The sequence below is a fragment of the Xenopus laevis genome, chromosome 2L (genome assembly GCF_017654675.1).
Source record: "Xenopus laevis strain J_2021 chromosome 2L, Xenopus_laevis_v10.1, whole genome shotgun sequence".
Lineage (NCBI taxonomy): Eukaryota > Metazoa > Chordata > Amphibia > Anura > Pipidae > Xenopus > Xenopus laevis.
The window spans coordinates 117538736-117551190 of NC_054373.1; the positions used below are offsets into that span (position 1 = coordinate 117538736).

General features: G+C 43.0%; 1 protein-coding gene across 3 annotated transcripts; it reads left to right on the top strand.

Moving 5' to 3' along the window:
* The first annotated feature begins 363 nt into the window (after positions 1-363).
* On the top strand, positions 364-12255 carry LOC108708426 (inosine-uridine preferring nucleoside hydrolase). 3 transcript variants are annotated; one of them, XM_018247108.2, is made up of 6 exons: positions 364-514; positions 3303-3489; positions 4897-5076; positions 9548-9659; positions 10125-10261; positions 11108-12255. In XM_018247108.2, the coding sequence occupies exons 2-6, from the start codon at positions 3307-3309 to the stop codon at positions 11453-11455; spliced, it is 960 nt and encodes a 319-aa protein (XP_018102597.1). In that variant the 5' UTR covers positions 364-514; positions 3303-3306; the 3' UTR covers positions 11456-12255. The 3 variants fall into 3 exon arrangements, with proteins under 3 accessions (XP_018102597.1, XP_018102595.1, XP_018102596.1); XM_018247106.2 differs by having other exon boundaries at positions 367-543; XM_018247107.2 differs by having other exon boundaries at positions 367-539.
* The last annotated feature ends 200 nt before the right edge of the window (positions 12256-12455 follow it).

Genomic DNA, 12455 nt, shown 5'->3' on the forward strand with positions numbered 1-12455 from the left:
CATTGGAGACACTACTGGGGGTTATTTATAAACACTGGGCAAATTTGCACCTGGGCATTAACCCACATCGACCAATCAGATGATTGCTTTCAGCATTCAACCTGCAGCTGGCTGAAAAAGCTAATCACTGATTGGTTGCTATGGGTTACTGCCCAGGAGCAAATTTGCCCAGAGTTTATAAATGAAACTGTGTGCTTGTGACAAGACCATAAACTGGCAGTAAATGCCACTGACGGCTCTCTCCTGAATCAAACAAACTATCAGTTGCTAACACAGTGCACCCATTTGATAGCGTTACTGCTCCTTTAAAACAAACTTCCAAAGGGTTCCGCCTCCTCTCCATAAAAATACTTTTCACCCAGCGGCCCCACCTCAAATTCCAACTAGTCTGCTCACTGGAGCAATTCCGCCTTCCCTCTGTCTCTCCCTCTCTCTCTCTATCCCTCTCTCTCAACTGCAGCGCTGCGGGAAGCTGGGCAAGTTCTGACAAGAGAAGAGCAAATCCTTGCGCTCCGTGAGTAACCGGGCCGCTGTTTTATGTAGGTATGCAGTCCCATCACTTTCCATGGGCTGTGTATGTATAAGGGAGGAATGAATAAACCGGCTTCAGTCTCTTGTAACTTTCTGTCATCCACGTTGTGTAGCGAGTACAGGAGACTGATCTTTGCTCCCTCCGTCATTCTGTCACGGTCCCTCACTTCTTGAGCTTGGACTTGGGCAAAGAATATTCGTCCCTTCTTGAGGCCACGTGACCAGCCTCCATGTTTCCAAACCCCCCCATTTCTGTCCCCTCCTGCTCACAAGCTGCTTCTTACAGTTCTGCACTGGGACTGAGCACACAGCACATTCACACGGCTCTTTGACTCCTCTCAGTCCCCTGTGCAGAAGTGTCATGGACTGTATCAGGTCTGGACTAGGATTCAAAATAGGCCCTGGCATTCAAAGTAAAAAGAGGCCCAAACAGCCCCCACCAGCCCACGTAATATCAACTTTCTCTGGCATCTTACAGCAGCCCATTTGGCATTTGCCAGAAAACCCACAGATTGCCAGTCCGGGCCTGGACTGTATTCCATATTCCCTCCCTTAAATCTTGCCTCACTAGCTTTTCCATAAATCTGGGCCTGGACTTCTCCAAGACAGCATGGTGCCATTTTATTCCTGTTATTGCTCTTCTTTAAACTGCCATTTGTTTACCTTTGCTTCCACCCAAATGATATTCTCCACTCTGGCTCAAGAAAACCTCAGCGCTACCAGAGGTAATCTAGACAAAGGAGCCAGTGGATGGATCTCTCTATTCACGTTGGCATCCACATGCCTCTCTATATCTGGAGGGATAAACAATATGATTTAGCACAATCTTAATACCGTGGAAGGGGCAACCTCCTCTGTATGGCTTAACAGGTAATGACCACAGATAAGGCTGGTGCCACACTTTGCTGTTTCGGGATAGAGCCGATCTGATCACCTCTGCTCACTCCTCTGTCTTCACTGACTGGCATCAGCCTGGGTGCAGAAACTGAGCAGATTTTGGTGAGAAGCAGCCACAGGTGGCACCAGATATATGAAGTGGGAAGGAGCACACCAAAATGTCCAGGCAATGCCTTAATTCATATGCAGATTTATTGAGTGCACAAGCTTTCGGGGTCAAAACCCCTTCCTCAGGTGCACCTGAGGAAGGGGTTTTGACCCCGAAAGCTTGTGCACTCAATAAATCTGCATATGAATTAAGGCATTGCCTGGACATTTTGGTGTGCTCCTTCCCACTTCATATATCTGTGCAATATTTGGCTTGGAGGCTGCCAGGGATACGGATGCACCCAGCAAGCAAGTAAGTGGTGTGCGGCTAAACACTATTGTTGATCCACAGGTGGCACCAACCTTACAGTGAATGGACTGGGCATCATTTCTGGGAGAACTCCACAATTATTATGTCCTGTTGCTGTGGTCACCCATTCATCAAGAGAAACCCAGTTAAAGGGGAAATATTGTGAAAATTAAAATTTTAAATTCTGCATTGTTTCTGAAATAATCAGGTTGGGTTTCAGATGAATTATACAATATATCTTCTAGGGGGATCCTTTTGCCTAGAAGCCTTAGAGCTCAGTCTATTAAAATCACCAGAAATCCTGTCTCTCTCTCTCTCTCTCTCTGTGCAAAAGGCAGTTATTTTGTTATATTTTGTTTGTACTGGAATCAGTTATTTGAGTGAGATCTAATTCATCTGCTATGAAAGGGCACCCCCTGTAAGGATCATTGGATACTGGATCATTCATCAGACACCCAACTGCTGCATGAAGAGAAAATGAAGAGAAACATGCTGAGAGAGGGATAATGAAGAGAAACTTGATTATTTCAGAAAGTTTCTTACTTCAGTATGAGGAAGCTTATATTAAATTTTCATTTTTGCAATAGCTCCCCTTTAAGTTAGCCAATGGCACTACTATATTGCGGGAGGTCTCCAAGATTTTTTTAAGAGGTTAGAAAACTCTGTTTCTGCCAGGGGCATAACTACAGAGGAAGCAGACCCTGTGGCTTCAGGGGGCCCAGTAGGTAAAGGGGCTCCATGAGGCCCAAATAAAGAGCAATTTCAACATATGTTAGTAAAACAGGACAACTTCAGTGTTGGGACCCTAAAAATAATTTGTTGTGGGGCCCAGTAACATCTAGTTACACAACTGGTTTTTACAGTTGCAGCAGTATATATTTCCAGTGATCTCAGTGTGGATGCAGATTTATATTACAACAATGGGGGGTGGGAGATCTTCACATCTCTAATCCAGAAGTGGGTGACTTGTGGTGTAAAGCAGCCCAATTGCATCATGCTAACATATTTCACTGTAGATATACCTTACCGATACACTGGCCTGTAAACTAGGCTTAAATAAAAGGAACCATTACTTAAACCAGTCATGTCACAGCACATCTGGAGTTTAACAGAAGTAAAGCACGAGAGCAATTTAATTACAATGTGAATAATCTAGGGAAACATTTTAACTTTCTTGTTTTGTGACAAAAAATTACATGGTTTTCATTCCCACACCTAATTTGCATATGCAAATTCTGATTCAATTCACAAGGATTTGGCCGAATCCTGCTGAAAAAGGTTGAATCCTGGCTGAATATGTAGTGCAAATCTACTGTACTGCCCACACCAAAATAACATTTAACTACTATGAATTATGGTAGGGTGTTAAAATATGGGGGCCAAATGTTTTTTAAAAATAAAAAGTTACATTAAAAACACTGTATACCTTCCATTAGGTGATATTTTTGTTTATGAAACTGGGATTATTTTATTTCAGAATTATGGCAAAAAAGTTGCTCCTCATTGATGTGGATTGTGGAGTCGATGATGCACAGGCCCTGATGGTAGCTTTGGCAGCCCCGAATGTGGAGATTCTTGGCATCACTTGTTGTCATGGGAACTCAACCATAGAAAACATCTGCCAAAATGTATTGCGTGTCTTGCACGTCTGTGATAGAATGGAGGTGATAGCACGTTCTTTTTGATATTATGGCATTGTGTTTAAAGTGAGACTAATATGGTCTGGCTGAGTACTCTTCTGTTTTACTGTTTTACAAATTACTGTAAAATTGCTCAGAATGGTTGAGTGTCATTAGTTTTGATAAGGGATTTTTATTAGGACTAATAGAAGCAAAAAATCTGGCTCACACAGGGCACGTGAACCGTACAGAGGAACTTGTCATTAGTTTCATTAGATACCATCATCATTACTGATATGAACCAGAGGCACACCATGAAACACGTAATCTCCCTTTTCCCCTTTCATAATATATTCATAATACATATACATACTTATATTATAATGTCTATATGACACACTAATGATATACATCTGATGTAACATACTGTGGGCTCTGCAAACAGCACTCTGCAAATTGATGTGACATTTGTATTCTACATTAGATTCGGCACTTCCGACATGACGCCTGCGCTTCCTCTCACTGGATCGGAAGGGTATGCACCGTGTAGTTCCCAGCCTAAAGCAGAGGGAAGGTTAAATCACTGGGCGTGCCAAATTCACTGATACCCTGAGCAGGTGCTCCTGTTAATAGAAAGCTACCATGGAACAACTTCTTCCTTCCTCTTGCTGGATGTGCATGTGCAGTAGAGTGAAAAGGTGAACTTAAAGGGGTTGTGAACTTTTATTATAATGTAGATGGTTATATTCTGAGACAATATGAATTTGGTTGTTTTTTATTATTTGTGTTTTTTTTAGTTAATTAGCTTTTCAGCAACTCTCTAGTTTCCAGATATAGCAATCTGGTTGCTAGGGTCCAAACAGCCCTAGCAACCATGCATTGATTTTAATAAGAGACTGCACTAGGAATAAGAGAGGGCCTAAATAGAAATATGAGTAATAAAAAGTAGCAATAACAATACATTTGTAGCCTTACAGAGCATTTGTTTTTATATGGGGTCAGTGACTCCCATTTGAAAGCTGGAAAGAGTCAGAAGAAAAAGGCAAATAATTAAAAAACTATAACTAATAAATAACAAAGACCAAGAATTGGCCATTCCATAACATACTAAATGTTAATATAAAGGTGCACCACTCCTTTAAGCAAAAAGCTAGCTTTTTCACTTAACTGCATGTGATGGCCCAGGACCATTGAAAAACAAAGAAGAGAAGGAGTGCTCACAGTACCCTGGGCCAGGGCAGTTTTCTGCTGACAGGAGCACAGGGTATTAGCATATCACTGGGGAGCCTAACATTTGGCAGTCCCCCAGTGATTTAACAGTGTATTCAAAGTCATAGCTGTGAAACTGTGACACTAACCATTTTGATATAGGAGGAATTTTTTAAATTGTGTTTTGTATCCCTGAGTATATTTATAATAAACTGGATCTGATACTTGTATTTTGTTTGGCAGATCCCTGTATATAAGGGGGCAAGTAGGCCTTTGCTAGGAAACTCCTTGCATGCAGAAGGGTACCATGGTATAGATGGCTTGGGGGACGTACCTGATCCAAATGCTCCTGGCCTTGACCTGCTTCAAAAGGAGCATGCCGTTTTGGCATTACTAAGGATAGCCAGTGAACATGCTGGTCAGGTGAGTACAATTTATAATTTGTCTTCACACGAGATTAATGGGATCTTATAACCACTGATTTTGGAAAATTTGCCTTTCTCCGTGGCCCTTTCCATATCAGCACTCTCTGGGATAGCTCCTCCCCTCACCCTTGGGAAGAACCCCTCCCACCAAGTAATACCATACACTGGGACTCACCAGCGTCTTTTTTTTGGTTCTTCTTTTCACCCACTCCTATGGGAAAAAGTCTGGTTTATTTTTCCCTGAGGGGTTACATAGACCTGCCGGAATGTAGTCTGGAACCAAGGTTTTTTGGAAGGCGAGCCCTTTTCCTTGATTGGGTACTATTTTGCGGTGGGGTCTAGACCCTTATCTGTCCTCCCGTCTCCAGTGAGCTGGTGGCAGTCTGCGCACAAATAGGCGTTTGCGCTGGGCTATCAGTGTGCCGTTAGTCGGAGTTCTCCATGTTCAGCGGGTTACCAGATACACGGAAATGCTATCGGCAGCCAAGGCACACATGGTCCCACCTCCAGCAGGACAAGGAGTGGTCCTGCTCTTGCTGCCCTTGGAGTTTCAACTGCACACATGAAGTTGGACCCGCTACCTTCTTGTATGTTAGGGCACCTGGAATAATGCCAATAGTTTGAGGCTAGTTTTTTCTTGTACTTATCAGTCCCAATTTATTTTTAAGCAGTCTTGTTCCAGGTTGCCAGCTGCCACCCTCGCAAGCCAACTCCTCAGGTTGAGGTAAACAAAAAAAAAAAAACTCAATTTGAATTTTAATTCAAATTTAATTGCCTTATGATGTTGTTTTTTCCTTTGTAGTGGAAGTGATGAAATGCGCTAAATCCAAGGCAAAAGAAAAGAAGGCTTCTTTGCCAGGGCCTAGTGCATCTGCTGAGGATCTGGACACTTGCTTGAGATGTTATAAAGCTCCTTTGCCAAATAAGAGGTTATGCCAGGCTTGCTTGAATGAAGCAGCCGGAAGCTCAACCTTAGCCCTCCAAGCCCAAATCACAATATCTAAAATAGCGCCAAAGGCACGGGAACAGCCAACCAAATATATAGGGTCAGGACCGCCATCAGAAATCGCAGGGCCCCATACAACAAAATTTTCTGGGCCCCCTGGGCTGCGCCCACCGCAATCCCCACCTACTGGTCCGCCCTCCCCACCACACAGTAAAAAAACAAAAAAAAATATTTGTGGCTAGGGTTCCCACATGTTAATAAAAAATAAAAAGATATTGGTGGTAGTTGCCCCCCATAAAAAAACATTTGTGGCCAGGGCCCCCCATTAAAAAATATTGGTGGCTAGGACCCCACATGAGAAAAAAAATTGGTGGCCAGCCCCCCCCCCCACATTATAAGAATATTGGTGGCCAGGGCCCCTTAAACGTCCATGCCTTCCCAAAGTCAGCAGCTCTCAGAAAGATGGGGGGCCCGGCTAATCAAGTAAGTGGGGCGTGGCCGGGCCCCCTTTAACCTTGGGCCCCCTACAACTCTCCCCCCTGTCCCCCCCTGATGGCTGCCCTGTATAGGGTACTATAACTTTAACAATAGCACCACTTTCTGTGCTCAGAAAGATTGATTAACTCCACCACTTGTGTGTTAATCCCTTGTTGCTCTCACCACCACCATAGGCAAAGTAAAGAAAGAACCCTTTTAACTTTCCTAATATGAACTTTTTAGATACTCACAAACAAATATTTTCAACTTGCATGTATAAATCTTATCTCATATTGGCCTCAGGTCATGTGACTTGTGCTCTCATAAACTTCAGTTGCTCTACACTGCTACACTGCAAGTTGGAGTGATATCACTCCCCTCCCTTCCCTCCCCAGCAGCCTATCAACAGAACTATGGGCAGCTAAACAGTCAGCAGCTACCTGACATCTCTGCTGAAAGATTTGTTTGCATTGCTAAAAAGTGACATGAGAATAGCAACAAAGCAGGAAAACCCCTGCTATTCTCATGTCTACCGCTAGGTGGGGCTACCAATTGAATTGAGTAAAGGCACCTGGTGTAAAAAGTTCAATATAAACAATCACTGTTCCCTTAAAGGAGAACTAAACCCCCCATATAATAAAACCCACGACCCCCTACCCTACATAGTCCCATGCTCCCGCCAGCACAGGTGATAGATGATGCCAGCATTCCTAGAAGACGAGACAAAACACTGGCTGGAATGACTGGCGACAAACGTACCTGATGCACCAACTGGAGATTACCTGTAATTTCCCCCTTTGTTGCAGAGTAAGTGCAGCGGAGCTCACGGGCACCATCTCCTTCTCTTCAGTAATCTTTGGAAAGTAAGCACATATCGGCGCATGCACAGTTGAAGCAATCTTCTGGTTCCGGACAACTGCGCATGTGCTGAAAATCACGGAAATAGCCAAAGATCCGGTAGAAGACCCAAAGACTACCGAAGAAGATGGCACCCGTGAGCTCCGCTACATTTACTCTGCAACAAAGGGGGAAATTACAGGTAATCTCCAGTTGGTGCATCAGGTATGTTTGTCGCCAGTCATTCCAGCCAGTGTTTTATCTCGTCTTCTAGGAATGCTGGCATCATCTATTCGCCTGGGCATATTGGCATATGAGATTTATTCAAGTTCTTCTAATTTCGGTCAGGAGGGATTGTCAATCCAACAGTACAGATTTGGGTCAGATAGTCTCTCAGGGACCCTCTGTCTTGATGGATTCAACCACTCTTTCCAAATTAGTGGGTTATCCTCACGACAGATGCCTCCAGTTTAGGATGGGAGGCAGTGTTAGAAGGAAAAGCAGCTCAAGGATTCTGCCTGCAGCCCTCATCAGAACATTCTCAAGGTAAGGGCCATTCTTCAAGCTCTGCTGTTTTTTCAGAAGGAACTGATAGGACACAGTGGCAATACTGATCAGAAGTGGCAATACTTCTGCAGTCACTTATGTCAGAAGACAAGGGGTAACAATAAGCCTTTCTCTATTATAAGAAGTGGAGCCAGTGTTTGCTTGGGCAGAACAGCATGTGGCAGAATTGACAGCGGTACATGTTCCAGGCAGGCTGAACAAAGAATCGGACTTCTGTAGTTTCTGAGTTTTTTGGATATGGCATTTGCACAGCAAGATTTTCAGCTAGTTGGTGAGGATGTGGGGAGTACCCTGCAGCCAACACCAAATGCAGGAAGATCCGAAGGCTGTAGCAATAGATGCCCTAGTTCAACCATGGCTGAAGGCTTTTTAGTATACTGTAGCTTTCTTCCTCTGATTCTGAAAGTGCTGCAGAAACTAGTGGAAGTCAGGCGGGAATTGATCTGCATTTTTCCAGCCTGGTCAAGGTGACCTTGGTTCCCAGCACTTGTCTGGCTGTTGTATGTCCATGGAAGCTGCTGTATTCCAGGGATCTGCTGACTCAGGCCATTCATGCACCTGGATCCAGGTCACTTAGCCCTGACAGCTTGGAGATTGAGCGTAAGGGTCTAAAGGGCTCAAGGTCTTTCCAGCAGAGTGGTTGAGGTGCTTATGAAGTCTAGGAGGTCTTCCACGGATTAGAGATATTGTAACATCTGGAAAGCATTTGTCAACCTTCTCGGTGTCTGCTGGGCTCTGCATCCACCTGTAGTGAAGCTCTTCAGATCAGCAATCTGGATCCTTCCTCCAAAGAGACCTACATGTCCACAGCGGGACCTCCCTTCAGTTCTTTCCTCTAGTCCATTTGAGCCAATTCAGGAGACTTCCTTGTAGCATTTAACCCTGAAAGCAGTTTTTCTTGTAGCTTTGAATTCGAGGAACTTCACTTCTGAAATGTACAGAAGATTGTCAATTTATTCTGCATGACAGAGTGGTCCTAAAGTTTGTTTCTTCCATCAAGCCTAAAATGAGTTCCACATTAGAGACAAATTATCTCTCCCTTCATTCTGGAAGGAGTTGGAGAAAGCGGATTATCGTTCTTTGCATCTTCTAGATGTTGGAAGGATAATTAAAGCATCTTGCCAAGCAACCCAAGGTTTAGGGAGGCGGATAGGCTGTTCGTCCTTCCAGGTGGCAATAGGAAAGGAGAGGTGGCATCTGTTGTAGGGCGGCTTCCTGGGCATCGCTGAACATCTTCATTTTGCATTATCGCTTGGCTGTGGCATCAGCTGAACATGCAAGTTTTGGTAAGTCCTAGTGTATGGTATTTAATTACTTGGTGGGAGGGGTTCTTTGCAAGCGTGAGGGGAGGAGGTATTCCAGAGAGTGCTGATATGGAGAGCTACGAAGAAAGGAAAATCATGGTAAGTATGCAACAATTTTCCCTTTTCTGATAAATCAAGGCTATAATGTTCAGTTGTTGTTTAATAGCATAAAATATAAATAGCAGATAATACAAATATTAGTTTTAAGGGATTCTGATCCACATTACGAAAATAGGCATATTTAGTTCTAGGCATGGTATTGAGTTGTTTTTTTTTGAGTGGGGTTCTGAAATTTTCTTTGTAATTTAGCAACGCCGTTGATTTATTTTCTAACCTAGGTATCACTGGTAGCAACAGGTCCATTGACTAATTTGGCTTTAGCTGTGAACATGGACCCAACCTTTCCAAAGAAGATCAAGAATCTTTTTATCATGGGCGGCAACATGGAGTGTAAGTATCTTTCCTATGGTACAAAATAAATTCACAGTTTTTTATGTGTACACAGAATTGTGGGGGATGAAAGCACAGTAGATCTCACTGGTTTTAATGTATTTCAAACCCTGGAGTACAGTTTTTTGTCCACCTATACATGATAGAAGAGGGTTATTCCCAATGTGCAGGGAAGGGTCAAAGTGCACAAAAAAGAGCAGGCAGCAAGGACAGGACCGTTAATAAATCACATACAATATATGTATATTTCATCACTGGACCAGCAAAATATAAAAAAATACCTATTTAACAGAATCTGGTGAGTCTGTAAATGAGCTTGTTTATGTCTTTATGGTATTTGATCACATATATATAGGTTAAGACAGCTAGGTGCACTCCAGATGTTATTCCTTTCAGATGTTATTATTACATGCTGAAAATGTCACGTTTGTGGAAAAGTGCAAAACATTCTCTTATTGCTTTTAGCTAGAGGAAACGTCACTGTTTGCGGAGAATTTAATTTTGCATGTGACCCAGAATCAGCCTGTGTTGTCCTGGATGCCTTTGATTGTCCTACTTACATTGCCACCTGGGAATTCACTTGCCAGAACTACCTTCCTTGGGTAAGAAAAAAACTGTGTCCCTAATCACGTTCAAATGAACTCATAGTGCTTGCCAGACTGCTGACATTTATCTCAATAAGGAACAAGTGAAATAGTTTAAAAAATATATTACTCGAATCTGATGAATTTTTGAGAAACAGATCAAGAAGAATTCTAGTTCAATGTATTGTGCCACCCTTGATCACAAATATCTGCTTCTTCACTGGGACGAAGATTAGACTATGTAGAATGGATCTGCTTTCCCCCCCACAGTAAAGACATTACTTGCAGCTATCCAGCTTAATCGTGGGGAAATGAGAAGGAAGACGTTTTCCCATGATTAAGCTGGACTTCTATGAGTACTGCATTTTACTCACGGCCGTCTGAACAGTTCTCAGAAGATTTATCACCCGCTATAGCATAGGATTACTGCACATGCCAAATCTCCTCATGTATCAGCACCCTTAAGGTGTCCATAGACATAGAGTTCCGCTTGTTTGGCGATTTCGCCAAATGAGCGGATCTCTCTCCCTGATATGCCCACATCATAATGGATCCAATACGGGAGGTCGGATGCGGGAGCGCATAGACACACAGATGCGTCCGCGATCCGTCGGGTTTTATACCTTCCTGAACGAGATCTGCCCGACTTTCGGGCAGATATCAATCGGGGAAGCCAGTCCGAAGGCCCCACACACGGGCAAATAAGCTGCCGACCAGGGGAAGTTGCCTTGTGCTAATAATCTACAATCAATGTTGTCTGTTATTTCACTTTACTTCTGGCTTACACTGAATTCATTTGTTAAGATGATTTTTTTGGAAATCAACTCCTCATCTTATTTTTGTGTACTTCATGTATCACTGTAGAAGTTCCATGATAAGTGGATAATTCAACACACAAGAAAGTCTGAGTTTATGAGGAAGATCTCGGCTCATTCTATGAAGTACACTGAAGAATGCAATAGTGATCCTGGGATGGACTGGACCATGGGGTTTGTGTCTTGTGATTCCTATGCCATGGCTGCTGCTATTGATGAGAGTTTTGTCACTGGTTCCATACATTGTGGCGTCAGTGTGGAGCTGAGTGGGACTCTGACCCGTGGGATGATGGTACTGGATACGACAGACAAGCTAAAGAAGAAGAACAAAGCCTTTGTCTTAACAAAATGTGACCTGGAAAGATTTAAATGCCTAATGATGGCAGCATTAAAGTAGTTATATATGCCGATTCTAGGGCTGCTTCCACCTGAGGCAGCAGCCCAGACGCCGCCCCCCTCCTCTCCCGCTCCGAGCTTAAAAATTTGCGTTGGAGCGGGTCTAAGGGGGCAGTATCGCTAGTGCAGTAAGCACAATGGCGCTCTCTGCACTAGCGTAGCCGAATTTCCGGGTTAAAATCCAGAAGTTCGGCTCTTAAAGTTACAAGGGACAGCTTTTTGCCGCCCCTTGTAACTGCCCGCTCGCTGCCGCCTCAGGCAAGGGTCTCACCTTGCCTCATGGCAGAAGCGGCCCTGAATAAATGTCCTTTCCTGAAACTGCATAAAAAGCACAGTATGGTACGATTTTGGGATGGGCTAGAGTGTAATGCTGTTTTACTATTAATGGTACTTATTACTGATTTTGTACTTTACATCTTGTAAGACATCTTAGAATCTTTTTTTTATTATTATTCTGATGCTACATGTGTTGTTGGTGCTACCAAAGGCAATAATAACATTATAGATGTAGTTAATGTAGAACCAAGCATCAGGGAGCCATGCCCTGACAAATCAGGGCATTCATTTAATAAGCAACGGTAAGTCTCCAACCTATTAAGGAATATCGGATGAATCAGAGCAGATAACTTTTATATTCTTGAAATCAGTATATTCTGCTTCTTTTTGATTGGCCAGAAAAGACTTACATAATGTATGATTCTCAGAACTTTGTCATAAAAACACTACTCATTCTGTTTACTACCCCAATGGATATTTACCTAACCTAATAAAGAATGCTGAATTATGGGGTTATTTATTAAAGGTCGAATTGTGTTTTCCCAAAAATTCAAGTTTTTTAGGGTAAATATGCCCCAAAGCTTTTAATAGCCCGAATTCTAAATACTCCAGCTAAAACCTGTCGAGGTCATGTAGAAGTCAATGGCAAAGGTCCTTTGAACCATTTGAAGATGTTTTTAGTCTTCATGATGTTTTAGTTTTTTAATGCGGTTTGTGCAACAAAA

Bases quoted from the DNA above. Each gene is read 5' to 3' on its own strand.
- LOC108708426 (XM_018247108.2), top strand. From the start codon at position 3,307: ATGGCAAAAAAGTTGCTCCTCATTGATGTGGATTGTGGAGTCGATGAT. The intron at 3,490-4,896 runs GTGATAGCACGT...TTTGTTTGGCAG, and splicing joins ACGTCTGTGATAGAATGGAG to ATCCCTGTATATAAGGGGGC. The intron at 9,660-10,124 runs GTAAGTATCTTT...TATTGCTTTTAG, and splicing joins CATGGGCGGCAACATGGAGT to CTAGAGGAAACGTCACTGTT.